The sequence below is a fragment of the Glandiceps talaboti genome, chromosome 16 (genome assembly GCF_964340395.1).
Source record: "Glandiceps talaboti chromosome 16, keGlaTala1.1, whole genome shotgun sequence".
Classification (NCBI taxonomy): Eukaryota; Metazoa; Hemichordata; class Enteropneusta; family Spengelidae; genus Glandiceps; species Glandiceps talaboti.
In genome coordinates this window covers 18775439-18797806 of record NC_135564.1, presented here as the reverse complement: position 1 = coordinate 18797806, position 22368 = coordinate 18775439, and the positions used below count along the sequence as shown (strand labels likewise).

At 34.9% G+C, this 22368-nt stretch overlaps 1 protein-coding gene across 1 annotated transcript in view; it reads right to left on the bottom strand.

Moving 5' to 3' along the window:
• LOC144447792 (uncharacterized) overlaps positions 1-22368 on the bottom strand; it is a 39559-nt gene extending 17191 nt beyond the window's left edge. The window contains 5 exon segments of the mRNA XM_078137877.1: positions 1036-1191; positions 3155-3977; positions 6059-6266; positions 6853-6992; positions 22273-22368. Of these exon segments, the coding sequence (XP_077994003.1) occupies positions 1036-1191; positions 3155-3977; positions 6059-6266; positions 6853-6992; positions 22273-22368 (1423 nt within the window).

Here is a 22368-nt window from a genome sequence, read left to right as displayed (position 1 = left end):
TTAGAAACGTCAGTGTTTTGACTGTAACACAAATTCATACTGTAATACAAGGTCAAATGAGTTGTTTTGTTTTCATTACTGACAGCATGGAATTTGATTAATCTTTCATAACTGTGTAGACAAATCATGGGGATCATTTGAAATATGCAAACTATGGTTGCCATGGTAATTGACATAAATACCTCTTTCATTAAAACAAACTGCTAGTAACAGTTGGTGCACCTTGGAACTAATTGAGTAATTATGGGATATAAGTAGGACACTAGTGTCCATTGCATGTTATACAAATCACCTCTATACTGGGGAGCCTAACCCTATTCATATCCCTAACCTAATCCTAACCTAAACCCCCTAGCTTGAAAACAAAAGTATACCTATTATACAGTTTGGCTACTGTTCTGCATTCTCACATTAAGTAAACTCCAGGTACAATTTTGGAATAAAATTTAGGTGTGAAAAACTGCTGTCTGTAGAGGTATAGAAAAGATTGCCCTGAACAAGAGAATAATCCTATGTAATCCTTATGGCTCCACTGATAGGATAACATTAAAACCAGAACTTGCAACCCTGGCATTTAAAGAGCTGTTCCTTTACTCGGGAGTACAGTATGTACATGTTTTAGTATCTTTCTGTGTTAAATGACAGTGCTGCTGGTAAAAGTAGGTATGTTATTATCAAAGTAAAGCCTAATAGTTGACATATCCAATGACATAATAGTCCCATGTGACTGGATTAAAACCATCAACCTTCTCCTATGTGGCATTTTCACGTCATTTAGAAACCTGTTACGGTCTAATGACTAAGTTACAGATACTTAACTTACTAAATGTTCACCCTGGGGTGTTGTAACATGTCATCTTACTGGTCAAGTTAACGATAATAGTAGTTCAAATTCTGCTTTCAAATGCTATCAATATTTCATTTCATTCATCCACAAATTGATGCAAACATTGATATTCTAGCTCAAGTACTTTCCGATTAAATGAAGGAATGTATAACAGAATAATATTATAGTATGTAATATAATAGTAATACCTTCTGATACAGCAAGTTTATGATTGATAATCCTGATTTCTCGGCTTTTTTCTTCTTTCACGATTTCTATTTCATTGGTCAGTTCTTCCAGTTTTCTACCCCTAGCTTTGTATAGGATTTGTATTTGTGCAAGCTGTCTGTTTTCTCCAAGGCCTCCTGTATAGATGGAACATGACAATAACAAGTAATTAGATCACCCAGTCACAAGTATGCTATGTATCTCAGTGTGAGTGTGTGTGTGTGTGTGTGTGTGTGTGTGTGTGTGTGTGTGTGTGTTTGTATACAAATGTACATGTGTGTATGACTGTGTATGCATGCATTTGTGTGTGTGTGTGTGTGTGTGTGTGTGTGTGCAGATGTGTGTGCAGATGTGTGCACACACAGACCTGCATGCTTTTGTCAACGGTGGACAAGAAGCTCTTCATACAAATATAATGTCAAACTACTAAACCAGCTAATTCAATTTTATGATCGAGGGATGGAAAAGAATTTTAATTTGAAATTCATGTAGCTAATAACTTTTCTTTTTTGTATGACTCCAAACCCCTGTCGCTACCATGACAACGATGGTTAAATCAGATAAACTTTGCTATACAGTGAGTGACTCAGCTCACCAAGGTATCATGGCTTTTTAGGAGAAAAATGCACAAATCAAAAAAGCACAAAAAGCATACTGCAGTTCATTAATGCTTTCGAGAAGTGTTTAACAAATTTCTCATAAACAAGTCTATGAACATAAATTTTGAAAGTCAAGATTCTGAGATTCACAAAAGAAAATCAGAAATCGTGACATAATGGCTCTAATTTACGGATAATAACGTCCTTCAAACATTGTAGAACATATTATCACTATGGAAAGTGCATCGATATATAAACGTGTCACTTCCATCACTGCAAAGTACCGTCAACAACCACATTAGTGATTGTAAATTCTATTATCAACTATTGTTTTCCTGTCTAGTTGTTGTGGGAGTCTTTTTAATGTCAACCTTTATTGATGAAACCATTTCAGAAAATGACTAACAATGAAGTTCAACGTCAAGTTTTATTCATTTTGTATTATTCCACCGCAGTGATAAAAGAAGTGTATATTTTTGGCATACTGCTGTGAAATAAGCAACAATACTTGAGAATTTTACACGAGATTAATGTGTTTGGGTAACTACCTTGCTTTTGTTATTGCCAAGGGCAAATGGTCATGAAGTTGAAAACACAATAGTGAACTTGACAATACTGTTTAGATTACAAGTCAGTGACATGCATTTTCTCTGTTAACAGCCATTGTGGGTTTTTATTAAGTACTTGACCATGAAGTCTACTGTACCAAAACACAGTTCACAATACAACCTTTTTGAACTTCTAAAGTGAAAAGGGCAACGGTGCATTACACAGACTACAATGCCACTGAGTTTACAGCAGGAGTTGCTTGATTTAGAATACACAGTTACATTCAAAACAGGCAGGAATTACTGCCATTTTTACTACTTTAATTTACCACTTAAATTCTTGGGGATTGAAAAAAAATATTCCCGAGCATAAACAAAAATAGCTTGGATGAGTTCTCTTTTTTAAAGTACCTTTAAATCATAAATATTAATACTTGTTGACCTGGTGATTCTCTATTACAAGATTGAAAATCACAATATGTAGGTAACCTTGCTGAAAACTTTTGTTGAGACCATCTGGTGACCTGTTTGTCTATTAACATTTGAGAAACTTTTGAAATAACATTTCCTGTGATTACACAACTACATGTGTGCATTATTGCATTGTGACAAATATTACTATATAGTATGGTTTATATCTTGTAAGTTAAATACTTAGGATGTTATGGTACTTTAGTGCCATCAAAGATCTATTCAATGGTTGTCCTTAACACTATTCAGCCAAAAACTGCTATGAAAAAACTTCATTTTCCATTATTTAAGCACTTTTAGCTGAAAGGTATGCACTTTTCTGCTATGCTTTAAGAGCTTTTCATATGCATGTAATCATCACCATGGCTATATCAATGATGATTTATAAATTGAGTCAGTGCACCACAATATGATGAGTATTACCAGTGCTTGTAATTGTGACAATGACATGGTTTTTAGAACCATCAACTGAAATTTCTTACCTGCAGTCAGGAATTCTTTCTGCAATCTCTCAAAATCGTCCATCTTTTGCTGCTCTTGAATAATAACCTTATTCTGGGGTGTGAAACGTTCCCCATTGATGCCGGTACCATTTTCCATATGACCATTCATCACTTGGGCCCTGTACTGGACTTTGTAGTTTTCGATCTCTTCGTGTACCTTGTTTAGTTCAGGCATGGAACTCCTGTGTTTAGGACTGATGGTGGGACGGAATCCCTCATTAGGATTGTGGTAACCGTTTGTCATGTTCTCCTGGTGATTATGATGACCTTTGACCTCGTAGTCGTCGTAGTGATACCCATTCTGTTCATGTGTGCAGTTAGACTGGTCATCATTGGATCCACTGTAGTTAATATATTCGGTACCATTCTGCTGTTCCATGTATCCATTGCTATACTGTCCGTCATCCATTCTGTGATAGTCTACACCGTTTTCATACTGCGGTGCATAACCATTGTGTTCGTTGTAATAACCGTTATAAACGTCACCATTGCTGTCCCCTTGGTGTTGGTACTCTGGGTGACCATTGTTATCCCCTGGGTGTTGATATTCTGAGTGACCATTTAGTTGGCCATCTCTAGGAGCTCCTTCCACATGTTCAAACCTCATTTCACCATCATGATAGCCGTTATGACCATTCCAACCATTGGTTTCTGAGTAACCATTCATTTGTTGTGGTGGTGGTGGTGGTGGTGGTGGTTGATTGTAGTTGTGGTTTTCATAGTGTCCATTGCTACCATTTGTATACTGGTAGTCATGGTTAAAACCATTGCTATATCCATTGTGTTCATGTACGTCTCCATTCTGATGAAGGAAAATATATCAAAGGACTTTAGAACAAAACTTATGACCAGAAATTCTACATTGCATTAAAAATGATATGGAGATTAAATGAGATAACAGATTTGTGAATAAAAGTATTTATGTTAGCTGGTGGAATCTACCTACTACAGCCCCCCCCCCCCCCCACACACACACACACAAAGACAGACACCTATGAAACACACACACACACACACATTTTTTTTTTCAAGTTTAAAATTTTCCCATGCTATATTCCAACACATTCCTAAGACTGATTGATGAGGTGCACACCATGACACTCAATTGATAAAAAATTGTGGGCATTATTTTGTCTTGATCATGTACAAACTTGTCTAACTTGGGCTCTGTTGTAAATACTACATAATGTCAGAGTGCGATATACCCAGGAGAAGCATAACGTCTTAACTGCTACCAACTACCGAGTCATTGTGTATGTTTTGGTATATTGTATTTGCAGCATTGTACCTTTAGTGATACAGTGAATAAATCCAGTCGGTACAAGCATCCAGTACATTCAGTCTCATTACTTATAGACTTCACCTATTGTGGGGTTATAAATTAAAGCTAGTAGCTAGGGAACATAGGGTTCCATATTGTCTGATGATTATTTCTCCTAATGCTATACCACAGACAACACTGAGATTCTAAGTGTTTTATCATAGACAGTCCCCTCCACTGTCTATGGTTTTATCAGTATATTAAATCATCTTTAATGTCTGTCTGGTTGATGTTGTGAAATCGTTGCCTAGGCTACACACAGGTTATTCATGGTCATTCATTTTTTGCATATACAGTAAAGACAATGTGGTTTTTACTTAAAGGCCTGCTTTGGACAAGGGTTAAGATTTAGTCAAAGGTTAAAATTTAAGTGAAAAAGACAGTTGTCCAGCAGAACTTTAAAAAAAAAGTTTGTTGTGAACAAGAGAATGATCCTATGTAATCCTTATGGCTTCACTGATAAGCTAACACTAATGTGAGAACCTGGGATTGAAACCTTGGCCTTTAATCAGTCACAATCATAGCATATTTGTACGTTATCAATACAGAACAGATGATAGCCTTGGAAAGACAGCTAGACAGAGAAATTGTCTTTTTGCACTGACCTATCAAGTACAATTTTGTTAGAATGAAAAATTTGTCATTGTGTATAGTTACTACTTTAGTCACATGTTATAAACATGTATACTTAGCTAACAACGATGAATCTGGTCGTCTATTTTTGTGTGGTTGGCCTGAATTTTGACAAAGGTCAAACAACACGTAAAACATAATTGACAGCAATCTACTCTTGTGTAGGGACTTTAAAATGTTGATATTTTATGAAGCAAATGTAACATGATGTGTTGTTTATTTTAAAATAGCAATAATTGGACCATAAACAACATATTACAGTACTGGATTCATTTGTATCCCCCTACATTAAATCGTTTATATATTTTTATTCTCAAATAACTACTTTGTTATATTTCAGAAAACCAATCTAAAATTGGAAGATCTTTTGAAATCCTGTTGGTTTCTGGGAGTGAACTCATTGCTGTAATGAGATAATTGGGATATAAAATGTGTGTGATCTGGATAATTGGATAATCGGCACATAAACAGTTATGTGAACTATTGTTTTACTTGTTATGAGTGAAAGCTACCTATCAAGTTTTATGGTGGCATTGTCTTTAGAAGACTGTAAATTGTCTCTCTAAATCTGCTTTAGAAACAAATACAAAAATGGCCAAAAAGAACACGAAAAATATATAGTTTTTCTTGTTAGTGCAATTCAAATACCTATTGGTAGTTTTTTATTGCGAAATGTTCTCTCTTTTCTATCTAAGCATTCTCTCTCTCTCTCTCTCTCTCTCTCTCTCTCTCTCTCTCTCTCTCTCTCTCTCTCTCTCTCTCTCTCTCTCTCTCTCTCTCTCTCTCTCTCTCTCTCTCTCTCTCTCTCCTATCTAAGCATCGTCACCTGTCTAGCTCTCACTCTCGCTAAGTGTCTCCCATTGTCTCTATTTATGTGCAAACAGCCTACACCTTATATCTAATAGGTAGAGATGTGACTTAGAACTAACCTGATAACCATTACGTTCATAGTGTTTGTCTGTGTATCCATTCTGTAGTGGTATACTGGCTGGTGTGTCCAGTAGTGGAGGTGGACTATTACCACTGATTGGAGTAGATGTTTGTTGTTGTAAACTCCCATTGTGGGATGCTACCTGTTGTTGATGCTGGTCTTGCCAGCCTTTCTGCTGTGACTGCTGCTGCTGCCATTGTCCATCACTGAGGGAGAAAACATACAAAACATGATGATAAAACAAAAATTGCAAAGTTTAAAATATCCTCAGTCCAAAAAAAGTTGAAAGAAACTAGACATTTCAGAATTATGAAAAACACATTACTCATGGTAGTCATAACTGCTATGTCAACAATATTTTTTCAGTGGCCATATGAATGAGGATTTGTACTCATTTTGGATTTTAATCTATAAAATAATTTTACCATAGCGTCCTACTTGAAAAATCAGTGTGAAACAACATATACCAAGTCCATATTTGTAACTCAATACATTGCAAAACACAGATAAATGTGTAGAATGTTTGTTATTGTATGTACAATAACAAAAATGTTACACAAGTAATTTATTAATCTGACATGGGTGAAGTCTAACTGATGCCATGAGATTTAACAAGATAGGTTTATAAACAAGGGGAGAATGTCTAACTTTTGATATTGGTTCATGGATAATGAATATCATAAATAAAGATCCTCAAGATTGTCTTAACCTTTGAAAAATGTCTGAAACTATTTGAATGTTACTAGATTTTCCTTATTACAGGGTTCTAACACCTTGGTAAAAGCATTATACCTGGTAGTGTTTTGTGAAGATGAGGATTTGCCTGACACTGCTGACACAGCCGACACCAAGGAGGAGTCATGTGATGATAGTGAGATAGTGTCATCTTCTAACAAGTCATCAGGAAGAGCTGTCGATAGCAATTCTCGAAGCTATAAAGTAGAAAAAAAATCACATCTTTAAGAAAACTATGTTGTTACATTACAACATGAGTGAATCCCAACTAAACACTTTTCAATGACAATACACTTCGTTTCAAATGACTGTATCACTAACCATTTTCCTAAAGTGCTTTTATGGGTCAATTAAGTGGAGGTGATGTTCGAGTCCTTCTTGGCCAATTTTTCACCCAATTAAACTCCTTGACATGGAAATGACTTACTAGAAGGGATTATTACAGGGTTCAAACAAAATAAGGTTGTATATTTAAACATACACTCAAGTACATTCCTACAACAAGCAATGTATTCATGGAATCTACTGTACAATCTATCGAGTCACTATGTTGCCAAAACAACTACCTTCAAACTTCATGTGCAGCAAAGTTTCATTTATATTTTGGTCACAGCACACACTTTGTACATGTACATATGCATTATGGTCTAAATTTATACTTATAGCAATCAAAACTGGATTGACAAGTGCTGCATACCCACAAGCCGATCACCATACATTTGAACATTCATTTGTATTGCACTGTATACAATGCAGAAAATTCAAAGCTTACATTTTCAACATTTCACATGACACACACACACACATGCACACAGACACACTCACAGACACACAGACACACAAACAAACAAACAAACAAACAAACAATACCATACACTCAGAACACACAAATATGTACTTGGAATTGAGCAACCTCGTCATACATGACGTGAGCAACAAGTCGGTAAAGCTGTAACAAATTGTTTTTTGTTACAGTTATGACTTGTGTACATGTATGTCAAAGATAAAGAATTATAGAATACACATGATTTGAAAGATTAGTCAATACATGTGTATGTGACTGGTAGAGGTTTAATGACAATGCAAGATTCAGAAATATCAAATATACTGTCTCTTTACTAAAAAGACACAGATGTAAAGATACAAATTTAGACATCAGACCAACTTTGTAGACTTTGAACGCTTCTTACTCACCGAATACAGGAGAGCTTCTATTTCTCTTACATCTTGCAGTGGTTGTCGTTTTGCATAATCCACCATATTCTATTCAGTACACACTGTACAACATACCTCTCTGAGTCTGACTACACACATGTACAGTTCACTGTGTGACTTGTACCTCATATAAGTACTGCAGTGAGTGGTTCGAGTAACTGTCGTCTATTACACACTTAGTTGCAGTTATGAGATGTTAATTCCAGTAAGTTGTAATAAGCTGGCACATGTAGGATTACTGATGTAGCAGTCTACCTATACACTTGTAGTTACAAGATGTTGTTTTCCAGCAAGGAAGACTATACAGCAAGATTTAGGTTGGTTTTATGACGAGATGTATGAAGTACATGTATCTGGAAAATGAGTTTATGAGTATGAGTATACTTTGACTGACGAGTGAAAATCACGAGTGAAAATCCTTTTAAAGACTGAAGTCCTGAAAAGTCAAGTTAAAAATTGACTATGTATTGCAATTGGAAAAGGACGTCCTATATGAAAAGTAAGTAATTTTACCATTGGAGCCATCAGACCTAGATAAAGCATGCCTTCATCCACTGTCGAGTCCTTGTTTCAGAGCCAGCATCACCAAAAACCAACACTAAGTATCTAATAATTTGCATCTCCAGCTCATAACATTTACTTGTAATGAAGCTCCCCTCATTTGGCAGTACTCCAAATCTATTGACAAGTGCACACAAGAGTGTGAGAAATAAGCCAAGCACAAGAACAAGTAACCATGGGGGATCATACCACTAAACATTCAGGATAAACCTGGGAGTCCTTGTCATCGCCATAAAGACACAAAAAAGTATGTCTTAGAGGTTAGCGTACTCTACTATACACTAACAAGTCCATGGGAGTTCTACAGAGAGAAACGATGACATCATTAAATTTTAAAACTTAATGACTTGTTTTATCTTGTTTCAACAATATCGACAAAAGAAACGATCTAATCAACAAATGATCACCACAGGAAGACAAACTGCTCATCTCCTGACTGTTCCCACTAAATAGTTTCCCAAGGCAAAGTTAATTACGACATGCTTGCAATTCACAAGTTGTTACAACTAGGCTGTATATTCTGTATATTATAACTTTGAAGCCCACTTTGGTTTAGGATTAAAATCTAGGTGTAAAAAACAGCTGTCTTGAAGTTGTTAGAGTTATGGAAAAAGTTGGTCCAGAACAAACGAATGATCATAGATGATCTTTACAGCTTTACAGGTAAGATAGCAGTTACTAATGTGAGAAGCTCAGACTGACTCATACTGTGTTATTATTTGAATATTAAGCAAAATCTAGAAATAACTTGAAAAATGATTATAAAATCATCATTTCTGTTGCTTCATCAACTAAACTACCTTAGTTAAATTATAATATTTTGTTGTGTCTATGAATATTGCCAATAAATTTCATTGCACATTGTCAGCACATGGGATTTTGACCAAATATTTAATATACCAATGTATAAAAGTTGTGACATGCTAGGAAATGAGACTGAGCTAGTGCGTGATAACTTCTTGGTTGGCTTGCCTAGAAATTTCCATCCTTTTTTTAACGTGTAATTATTATTTTGCATGTAGTACAGTATTTTATCATGTTCTAAACTCGGCAATTATTGAATATGACTAACTGGAAAATTGTCAGAATTTCAAAATATTTCTAAATATCTCCCCCATTTGCCATTCTATCATAATGATATGAGGATATGATTTAATGGCACTTTCTGGAAGATATGGACAATAATTGTTTGCACATATCTCTATAAAATTGCAATCAAAAGGTAAAGTTACTCACACGACTGGAGGGTACATTGTATATACATTTCTACAGCCTGCTAATTTCAGGAAAAACTTTTAAAAACAGAAGGTTTGTACTAAAACCCCTGCTTAACTAAATGGGTGCATGCACTCTCAATCTCTCTGTAAAAATGTTTACTCTGTTGCCGGAAATATGGTATAGATTTGACAATATCATGGTGAGGGGGACCATGGCTACGGGGAATGCATCAACAGTTGGGATAACTGGGTCATTAAAATATACAGATCCCAATCAATATGTCAAAAGACAGGAAGTCAGAATAACGTCATCATGTGCCAAATGAAGCCATTCATTGTGAATTTCTTTGTTTCTCCAAATCATCTGTATTGTTATTGTGTAATTGAGTGATAGTTAATGAGCTATGCTATCTCTATCGCCAACAAGAACTGATCAATATTTGAGAATGAAGTAAACAATATTGTAAAACCAATCTTTATTTTCAAGTTCTATGAAAGATTAACCCATAGGCTATGGCCTGACAATGCTTATTGCCAGAACCAAGCTGCCAGATACAAAATGTAGCTATGTTTCTGGGCTTGAGAAAGATACCAGATTCTGTTCCAATTTCTGGCTTCTCCCAATTGGCAAAGAACATCTTTGGTTCAGAGGGATGGATATGACAACTTGACATTGTTACATGTTACATGTTAAGTGGTCAATTTTTTGGAGATATAGATACAATTCTTCACTTTCACCTTTTTAATCATACCTTAATTAGCTTACCACAAAATTTCATTTCAATATTCAGATTGAATCCTGCCAAGCAAATCTGGAAGTCAAAGAGCTTATAATAGGTTTAAAAGTTAACAATGCATTTTATCTTTAACAATTTTTTAACTAAAGAGATGACAAATTTGTTTGTAAATTGTATGCAGGCACACCTATCCAGGACCTCACTAGTTGAAATGACTCACCCCAAAGCAATGATGGAATGACAGACTGCAAAAGTCTATTGTTATAAACAGTAAAGGTGTGAAGAAGCATCAGTGAAAGTATCTATTCACCATTGTTCCAAGTTTGTTGAGTGGTATGACCTTTACAATGATCTCTATTTTTCAGAGTCAACACAAAACAATTCCTTGAACTACATACTATTGATATGTGGGTGTGGACAAGCATCAATAAGAGTATCTAATCATAATTGTTCCAATCAGTCATCATTGTTAAAAGTTTGTAGACGAGATGGTATGAGTTTTACATGCCTCCCCACCCCCCTCCTATTTGCAGATTGGGTAAAAGCAGAATTCTTAAAACTTTGGCAAGTGAATAATCTGGCTACTAAGGTTTGCATTAATCTAATTTCACCTTCTTGCTCTCAAGCTCAAATATGTGGGGAGGGGAAGGGGAGGGGGAGGGGGAAGGGGTGTAACAACTTTGTTAAGATTAATTTGCAATGGCTGTTATGTCATCTGTGATACCACAGTGCTTTTGGGGATATACCTATATAGTTCTAATCTGATCAAAGAATGAAGTTTGTCATTTTAAAGCGAAAGTGCTAAGGCCTGTACAAAGTGGAAAAGAAAGCCTGGAAATGTTACATGTATGTGTACATTTTTTTTTCACTACTCCTGCTGTTATTTATACCTACAGCATATGACAGATGATAATCTATAGACCTTGCAGACCCTTGAGAGTTATCAGCGTGATTGAGAAAGGATAACAATGCTGTTACCTAGCAACACATCAATGTGAACAATAATGCCATTTTCATCAACTCAACTCTTTTACATTTGGGATGATTATGAGGAAATCATCTTTTTTTCTACAATGCATGTTGTGGCATACAAACTGGCAGTACTAACAATAACATGTGGATACAACAGGTGCCATACTCTAAGACAGGGTTTTGATATGGAAAATACCTAAATTAGTAGACAAAGACAGAGGAATGCCTAAGTGCAATTATCCCACCCTGTGGCAGTTCACAAACATCTGATAATTACAAGTGAACCAGTTCCTGTGTTTTGGTCACTGAACCGGACCACATAAACATCCTATCCTACAGGTAGTACTTTCAACATTGCTACAAGAAAACAAAGGTGCACTTTTTTTCTTCCCCCAATTTTTTGTTAATAAGATATATGAGACAACACTTTTATTACTTTAAGTACTGTAATTTGTGAGTTTCCTACTTTTTAAAAAAGTCAAAACAACTTTTAAAAAATTCCACCACCTGTTGCAGGACAACAACTATATTTGTAACACACCTACTACATTTCCTGTGTTGGGATTCGTCGATATGTGGTCATGTGGCATGTAGAGTTTTTATGCTGTTGACTGCAAATGACATTTATTGCTGGTCAAAAGTTGCTAGTGGTGTTGCCTGTATGGCCAAAAGTACTATCAACTGTTGACTGATGATGTCATAAGTGCATGCATACATGTTTCTAAAACAAACGAACATGGTGTCATGTCTTCTGTTGGTTCTGAGTCACACGAACATAGAAAGTAGGTGTGATACAAAACATGTGTTAACTGATCATACCTCAGTTTCCCTTGGGACTGTGGGTCACCCCAACACACTGTTTCCTTTGAGGCTTTGCCCTCAGGGAAACAGTCAGCGTTGGGGTGACCAACAGTCCCTCAAGGAAACAGACGTATGATGTTGCCCTCATGATCAGTCAACATGTGTATAATCTTGGACCACGTACCGTGTATACATTTGTACATTGAACTAAAAATGCATGTATCAAGCAGAAGCAGACACGTAAATTTCCAGTTACCGACCCATTACAAGAGTTATTAGACTACATATAGATAACTAGAAATGTTTAAGGTTTGTGCTCTGCCTGAGTTTTGTAAATTCAAAATATCATTTTTCTGGAAGTGAAATATTAAAGACAAAACAACACAAGTAAGAATAGATAAGATGACACTCATGAGTAATGCATACATACCCAGATTTGCATCTTTTCCATTCATTCACCTATCTTGACCATGAAGGTAACACACTTGAGTGAACTTCACCCAAATAGTCAACCCTTTTATACAAACAGCAAAGTTGAATCACATTGCATGCATGTGGTTCGAAACAACAGATTTAATAAATAATGCAGTTAAACTCTGTTTGCATTGATTTATCTCACGTGTTTTGCCATGCACACATTGTTCGGTAGTGAACTTCTTTGAGGAGTTCTAATCCCCTTCTCCATTCTGTCAGGGACAGTAAAGGTTATAGGCAATAAAGCATTGTCAAGACCAACGTCAAATAGCCGTCATCAATTGTATTTTTAACTTACAATTATGTAAACATGTCTATATTATATTATTATGTATAGTTAGAGAAACGGATACAAGTACAATACAAAACTTTAATCAATATTTTAATCAAATACTACTTGGTTTAACTTCCAGGAATTAAATAGTTAAAATCTAAATTCTATTAATCCATCACATGCTTGCTTGTGCCTTTGTGAGCTAATTTGACATAAGTTCTAAACCATAAACTCTCCATATCTGCTCTATTATGTTTGACACTTTGTGAGCTGACTGACGTAAGTTCTAAACTATAAACTATATGCATCAGTTTTATGGATACAGACTAGAGAAATCTATATCACTCCATTGCATGTTTGTCAAAAATTTGTCAACTAATTGTTGTAAGTTCTTGCTCATAAGCTGTTTGTACCTGTTTTAAGTGAAATCTAATTCTATTTATCGATTTGTTACTAGTAAGTTCTAAACCATAAAGAGTTTGTAGCTACTGGTCTATAGATCTATCTGATTATATTTATCCACTGCATGTTTGCTTTGTTGTGAGCTGAGTGAAACAATTCCTAGAACATAACCACCATGTTTTAAATTGAGGACAGGAAGGTAAGGGTAGACTCTACTGTAGAAAGGATATACTAGTAAATAAACCTGACATAGGAGAAGCTGGTTGGACAATCATCATATACTTGTTACATTAAAAAAAAAGATACAAAAATACATATATACAACTTACAAGTCAAAGTCTCACTTAATGGGCCATGTTTCAATCCCAGGTCATCGCATTAGTGTTATCTTAATAAGGATTGCATGGAATCATTCTTCTGTTCCGGACCAACTTTTTCTACAGCTAAAGAATCAGTTTTCAATGGAGAATATAGTGTTCATGGTTCCAAGAATCACTAGGAAAGTACAATATAGTTACTTTGGAATGGTAAATTGTGTGATCAAAGTCCTCAGTACATGGATTGAAATGTCGCATTCATTTCCAATTTTACCGTTCTAAAGTAAAGTACTATATAATTCTACTACATCCTAATCAGTTTTCACATCTAGATTTTAATCCTAATTCAAAGTTAAGTGGGCATTTAAAAATGGGGCATGATTTCAATCAAAGGTTCTCACATTGATTTATCAGTGGAACCACAAAAAAAAATCATTCTTTTTTGTTCAAGTTTTTCTATAATTCTGCCAGACAACTGTTTTCCACATTTAAATTTCATCCTAATCTTAACTGGACCCTTGTTAAATTTGTAGTCAATTCACTCACTGTTATTTTGTTGAATTCAACTTTAATGTTACTGACTATTATTCTCTCTAAGCTATCTGGTATGCCAGTGCCTAAGAAAAGTTACTTAGTAATGTTATCTATTCTATTGTATTCTCTGTGGACACCAGGACGCTAACCATAAATATTTACTTATTGCTTGGTATGTTCTATTGAAAGTGAAAAAAATAGCATCAGTGACTGGGATTAAAGGATTTACAGAAGTATCCAGGGATGACCTAGCTTTTATTTCACCTCTAAGTAAATTAACATTGACAAAAGTTTCAATATGTATTTATCAACCTTTTCTTAGATGTTTACGGTACTTGACTGCGGTAAGACTTGTCATCAAACACTACTTAGGTTACTGCCAGACATTTGACGACAGGCCATTGCAGTATAATATCCATGACAATGCTGTCCAAACATCAGCAAAAACTTGGGATTCATTTTTAAAAAAAATATATATTTTTGACCAGACATTTTCATTTGTATTAAATGTACATATAGTATTTAAACAAATTCGGATGAGATAACAATTTCAAGCCATTAATTCTCATCATTTCTGCAATTGTAATGTGTAGATCATGAAGGGCAAATATTACAGCATTTCTTTAAAGCAGATCTGTCATGATTGTTTTATGATTTACCAGACAACATATTTTGACTGAAATAAACAATGTAACATAACAAGTACAACACTGGGTAATATTCAGACCCAAATGTGAGATGAGCCAGGACAGTCTTACTTACCCCACCCTACCCCCACCCCTCCTTCCCACCCCTCCTTCCCTCCCCTCCCACCAAAATTTAAAAAAATGTTGCCTTTATTATTCTCCTCACACTTGTCCCAAATACCTACTTAAAAATTCTGTTGTTTTATGGCTTAACAATAATTATCTGAGACACGACTTTCCCATCAAGAGGATCAATTTAAAACAACTGACACAATCATCTCTTTAAAACAGAGACTTCCAACTTAAGTGTACGTAACTGCTGTAGATTTGTAGGAAAACAAGTAATTTAACCCAACAAATTGTACATGTACCTGGTAATCCACTTTAAGTACGTTTTGCAGGGAAATGTGCATACAACTGTTAACAGAAAGTTGAAAGGTAAAATTTAGTTCACTCTCACCTTATTTATCATGCTAAAATATACAGAGACAACTTTCAATGGTCATGGTTTAGGGAAAACAAGAGAAACTGATCTGAAGCAACAAATACAAGTTGTTCAAACACTTACTGGATAAAATCTGAGGTATTTTAGTATTTTGGGCCTCAGTAAAAACAACAAAAATCACCCAAGCAATATTTGAAAGTCCACAATTTCCCTTTTTAAAATCATACGAACCAAAGAAGAACACAAACTATGAAAACCAAATCTTACCTCAATCACCATGCATTTCTATCACATTGTGTGGAAACGTAGCACACAGTCAAGAAGTCAGGACTTTCTATGAGTCAGGGTACACAAATTCTATCGCTTAGAGTCACATGTACAGAATTACACAACCAGAAGGACAAGTAGAAACCCTAATCCTAACAAACTAAAACAGTATTCCATAGACAAAGGTCTGTAATCCAACCCTGGGGGGAAAGTTAAGTTATCCAGCAAGTAACATGTATAGTTGTGTTTTGACCACTGGGGACACCGCTTAACTCTATTGTGAGTCAAGTAAGCATGCATACAGTACAGTGACAACTTTTGTACAGCAGGCATGGAAAAAAGACGAAGGATGCATTTAATGGTTTCTGTACCAGTGCACTTAGTGAGAGCACTTTCCTTCCACATCTATCATTTCTACACAACAGCAGCTGCTTTCTTTCTACAATCACAGACTTCCAATTACATTACATCATACGACCTAAAATTTCCTGCACTGAGATTCCCAAAGAGATTTCATTTCCCGTTTACATTACCAGCCACAATCTGTCTTTACCTTTAATGTTACATGTCACATCATTGAGTAACAATTTAGTCATCTCAGAGGCATAGATTTTTCATTTTATAACCAACTGCTAAATCATTAGAAATCCTAATGAAGTATTTCAGAATAAGTAGCCATACTATTACTAGGAAAACAGGACACTAACAGAGTAAACATGGAAGCTGTAAAATTGACATAAAAATTTCATAAAAATCATGTTGTAAAATGAATTTGACATGATTTATAAGATATACACGTATGAAAATATTATTCTTATCTAAACAAACAGGTACATGTGGATACTTCATGTTGATCATGCAAATTTGAAATGAGAAAAATTGGAGGAAAAGAAGTCTTATTCTAACATTTTCATTTTAATGCATTAAAATAACAAACAACACCAACAAACTGAGTGTGTGTTTATAATAGGTAAAAATAAGACGGGGAAACAGTCACCACAAATCAAATCTGAACTCAGAATACTTAAATTTAAACAAGAAAGTCATTAGACCTCTTAACATTAAAAAAAGAGTGAATGTTAATCTAATCTGTGTGTTCTCTAGGTTACTTATTAAACGACATGGTCAAAATGAGCTTTTGAAACATAACAAAATGAACTGCTATTGCTTTCATTTACTTGTATCGCACATAGATAGAAATTATTTACTCCCAGTAGTTGATGTAACACATGAAGCCACTAAATGAATAAATAAAAGTATTCCAAAATACTATCGTGTTGTTCTTTGTACTCACATAGTCCTGTATATTTTCTGACAAACGCTTGGGTAATAGAAATGATATTCACTATCACAAAGCAGCAACATATCTCATAGACCTGGCCATAAAGCTTCTCCAGAGTACGAACAAAGTTTTCAAAGGTTTCATACTATCCCTGATGTTTGAAAACCTGTTTGTGCATGACCAGCTTAGATGAAAATAGCACCGGATAACAATTGTACTAGATGACGTCAAGTTCAAAACCACTGCATACAGTATTTAAAATAGCACCGGATAACAATTGTACTAGATGACGTCAAGTTCAAAACCCCTCCATACAGTATTTCTCAACTAATTATTTTTGGTTTTTCAATAGACCGCTGATTACACCCTATATATAGGGTATCAACCTTTACAAAGATTAAAAAAAAGCGCCAGGGAAGCTGTGGTTCCCTGCTAGGAAAGGTACAATGAAGCCAGCTTTTGTTTTTTACACATACGCTAGTCAGTATAGAAGATGAACTGAAAGTTGTTTTTTGTGTTGATGGCTGAAAATGCTTTTATAACTCTATAAGGATAAAGTACTTGAACTTTGCAATTCCAATCTAAGGTGCTCATCTCCAGACAGATATCAAACAAAAGTGAAGTATTTTGAGAACATTTTTTTTGAATAAATCACACTTGTCTTTACTTCATTTACATATGAATTAAACAACGCACACATTTCAGAAAGTTTTCGTAACCAATGACAATAATGCAAACAACTGGATAACTTTTCATATTCTTTATCAAAACTACCTAACTTATGGAATTAAAATCTCTAAGGTTACAAAAGTATTTGGAACAAACTTTAGTATTTTCATAAAAGTAAAAAGTGGTTCTAAGCCTCTGAAAAATGTTGCATTAGTTAGAATTGAATCTGATACAGCCCTTCAGCCACATGGCGATTAAGTTCTGCAAAGATCGAAAGGAACAATAATACCTAGCAAAAGTTAATCCCTTGAAAAGACATTTAAACTTCTAAAAGTACAATGTAGTAAACGTTCACCAACCTGCTGTTATAGCTTATGGGGACTTTCCTTTGAAATGTAACTGCTAAATAGTGTAACCACCTGCAGCGTGTTTAAGGGACACTCACTCTACCAATAAAACTGGACTATTCTACACTACCACAATAGTTTATAATAGACAATTACAGACATTTATGACCTGGGTGAACAACAGTGCAGTGGGCTTAAACATAACAGTGGACAAGATAATAGCCGATGACATGCTTCATAGATTCTGCCAAGCCAAGCATGCTGCTACGATTTGGAGCTGGGAGGTTGGGTTAGACACACAATTCAATATAAATGAAACCTTGGCACCCAAGCTGGAGGTAGCAATAAAAAGGGAAAAATGGTAGTTTACATATATATTAAGAAAACGTTTGCCCTTTATATCGTTTTTTTATTGCTCATACTTAGCGTCTAGGAGGTAAAATTACATCTTAGTATTATTAAAGAGAAGGCCATTTCCATGGTTTAAACTTTATGTACAGCCATGAGAAACGTGCATGAGTTATTTTGATGTTCAGAATTTTTTTGAGTGAAACAAGTTACTATGATATTCAATAGTTCTTGCCTAACATGTCTAATTAGAGTATAAACAGTGAAAATGAATCTACCTGGATACGTCTATTGTTAAATAACATCATCAATTCCACAGCATTCCAAAACAGTTTATTGATTTATCTCACCAAAATGGGAAAACAAAATTCCATCACTATGGTTTGGTGCTGTGATCTTCAGTAATGTCACCTTCAGTGTCAAAGGCTTTATCATACAACAAAATAGATTGGTCCCTTTGGACCACAATGGGCCAATAAACTTGACTTTCAGAATCTTAAAGACGATGTTGAACATGAACTCTGTGTATATAATCGGACAGGGTAATAAATCTAACAATTCTATGGTACAAAACATACCCACAAACAAGAATTACAAGCATCATGGTATTTGACATGTAGAGCACCGCCGATGGCTACACACACAAATGACTTTGTTTTTATCAAAGTCTGCTGTCATGTCATATCCAACAAGGTTTCATATACCTGATGTCTACTTATGAGCTTTCTGATCATTCCATTAAAATTATGTCATATGTACATGTCTGTTCTCCTTAATCTATTTTAGTATATTGGGATTGTGATGTAATAAAACAAAATGTTCAAAAGATGATGGAAAAGGGTATGACTAGGTAGTTTGAAATAAAAATAATTAGTATTACTGGAGTGTATTTCACATAACCAGGGGATGTTCACAATATATTGCTATAGTAGTAAATACTGTAGCAAGTGAAATTATATCATTTATATCAAATTCAATATCTTCTGACAAAGACTTTTTGTTACATGCTAAGAATAAAGAACATCTTTTATTCCAAATTTTATGTTCTTCCCTTCAGCATCACATTTGTCAAGAGTCAACAAGAAAAATATTGAATCATACTTTTTTTTAAAATCTGCGTGTGAACAAGATTCTAAAACCATGGGATGATGGAGACGCGTAGACATACATTACATTAAAGTTGCCACACTGTCTATATCCCATGCGCTATATACACATAATATTCAAGAAAAAATAACACAAAATGAAAAATAATACATACCATAATAGGCCAAGAAGAGACTCACATTTTAGCACTATTGTTTAGTGTAATAGGGCAATGCATTCTCACAGAAGTGGCTGGTTTCACACAATAAAATAATTCATAATTAACATTATTCATCTTAAATTTAAATCTGTTACATCACATTTACAACTGAATAGACTAGAATCAGAAAGTACCAGGTGTGTACACCATCAGAGTGTAACAGCTTTCAAATCTTGATGACAAATGTCCAGCCTTGTAAAAATCTATTTTTAATTTAAATGACATCATTATGTACATAAATCACGTACTCATAGTGAAGATTTTTTATTAATCCTCTTTCCCCCCTAGTGGGTATTTGTTTGTACACATTTAAGTACAAGTTGGGAGAGAGGATTAAATACAAATTCTGAATGCATAGGCTAGGATTTCCTAAATGTTCTATAAAAAGTTTAAATTAAGTTCAATGATTAAAACTCAATCTGTCAGGCATTTATGTATTATATACTACTAAGTAAGTTATTAAATAACTTGTTTGTTTACAACATCCTTTCATCTTGTCCTGCTTAAACACAGACTGATCCTTCACAGTTCTATTTGTTGTACCATTGCAAGAATTGCATGAGACATGAGTATCATTTCACTCTGTCTGTAACCAGACAAGTGTGCCCTCTAATTGATGCATCACTGACGCACACAATTTCTAGTGAAACACCAAAATTTGATGTCCCCTATTTCTTACTATACAGTGACTCACAAGAAATGCCAGTTATTATCATTTTGTGATAGTATTAATGGCCATAGTGTCACTTTATTTGTAGCAAAGTGTTTTTAGTTTCCACTTCATTGTAATAATTTTCACAATGCTAATTACATGCTAAAAGGGAATGATTAATTACTAAATGTATATGCACATACAATGTACATAGATTGGAACTAAATTGAGTTTTGTGTTACAACACTCAACCATTTAGGTGACAGGTGAAAATGTAATCTGTGCATGGATGGTGAAAAACAAACTTATACTTTGCAGTCTCAATTACATCATTATGTTACAATCTAAAAACTGAGCTTCAGGCACAGAAACAGTCTCATTTCTACTAGTACCAGCTTTAGAGATGGAAACTGGAATCAGTCTCACTTCTAGATTTAGAGACAAAGCCCTAACCTTGGGTATAGGTTTTAAGCTACTGTATCAAAGGAAAACATAGTTAATAGGTATATTGAGTGTCAGGAGGCATTCAACACTGTCAGTGAAAATATGTGTCCAGTCTCATGTTTGTTATACCATAGACGTTGGCGAGAGACATCTATGGTTATACACCGTGTGAAAACAAGGAGATTTGCAGTGTGATGAAAATGTCAAAAGACATACAATCCTAACAATGAGTGTTATGTAGAATTCAACACTGTCATGAAAAAGGCAAAATGTCAAAAACTTGAAGAATCTGATTCTACAGCATAAAAGTTGACCAAGTAGTGAGTCAGTGTAAAAAGACAATCTGTTATTAAACCCGAGGACTGTACAATGAAAACAAGGAGAGTTCAACAGTGTCATGAAATTGTCAAAAACTTCAAGAATCTACAAAATAAATTTGAATAAATTTGAAAAGACTGTTATACTAGAGGACTGTACTATGAAAACATGCCTGAGCATGACGTGCATTGTTGGGTTGTGTAAATGAATACCCCTACCCCAGTTCATGCATCACTGCCGTTACATGTCCGTGCACGACCTTGTGTCAATGGGAAATGTTTTGACTTTACAAACATGTGGCTTGTTACAGTGTGGACATAACATTTGCAGGTAATTGGAAAGACTTCAGATGAATAAACATATTTTTGTAAACTTAGGGAACTACGTGTAAATGTGAATGGTGGATGTACAGTACTGGTAGGGTTATTTGAAAGCTAGCTGTCAAACAACAAGGCAAAATATTTATGTAGACAGCTTTATTTTTAGTAGATCTATGGGAATAATGATACTAAGACATGTTGAGAAACGAATGAATGAAACTGGACATTTCACCAAGACTTTATTGATTCCCATTGTATCATTACAAACCTCACCTGCTTTATTTGGTAGGTTTCATGCACACCTCTTGAATATCAAGTAACTTGTAAGTCACATACAAACTAGTAGGGCACTTTAAAGAAGAAATTTTGTTAAAGTTACTTACTGAGTAATACAGAGGAAACCATACAAAATTGACTAATTCCTCCTCCCTATTACCAGGGTTGTAAAACCTTTAATTCAGGATCTCTTTGAAGTTTGATTAATAATGACATAAAGTGAGTATAAACTAAGTGTATATCCAGTCATTGAAGCTGGACAGAGATCACATGTAAGACATAGATTGAAGAGTTAACTACTACAAACAAGGAATAGAGTAAACCCAACACAAGAAACAAAATCAACATCAAATACAAAATCAATGGCCAAAAACAGAATGGATGTATCCACGAAAATAGTATGGTTGCTCAATACCAAGTACAAATATATACATACACTACACTCAGTCATGCCTTTCACTTTCTCCAAACCACAAATACATATACAGAGTCACATGTCATGTCTACAGATGACAGCTCAACAGTGATATATACCCACTGCAAAGCTAACTGTCAGTATCATACATTTTCAAATTTCCACTCATACACTCTCTGCATATACACTTTCACTAACCTCCTGTTCTCTCTGTTTTTCTTCTCTCTCAAACTCGGCCTCCTCCTGTTCCTCTAAAGCCTTGCCATCAAAGTTGATGCTAGTACCTGGGTCCAT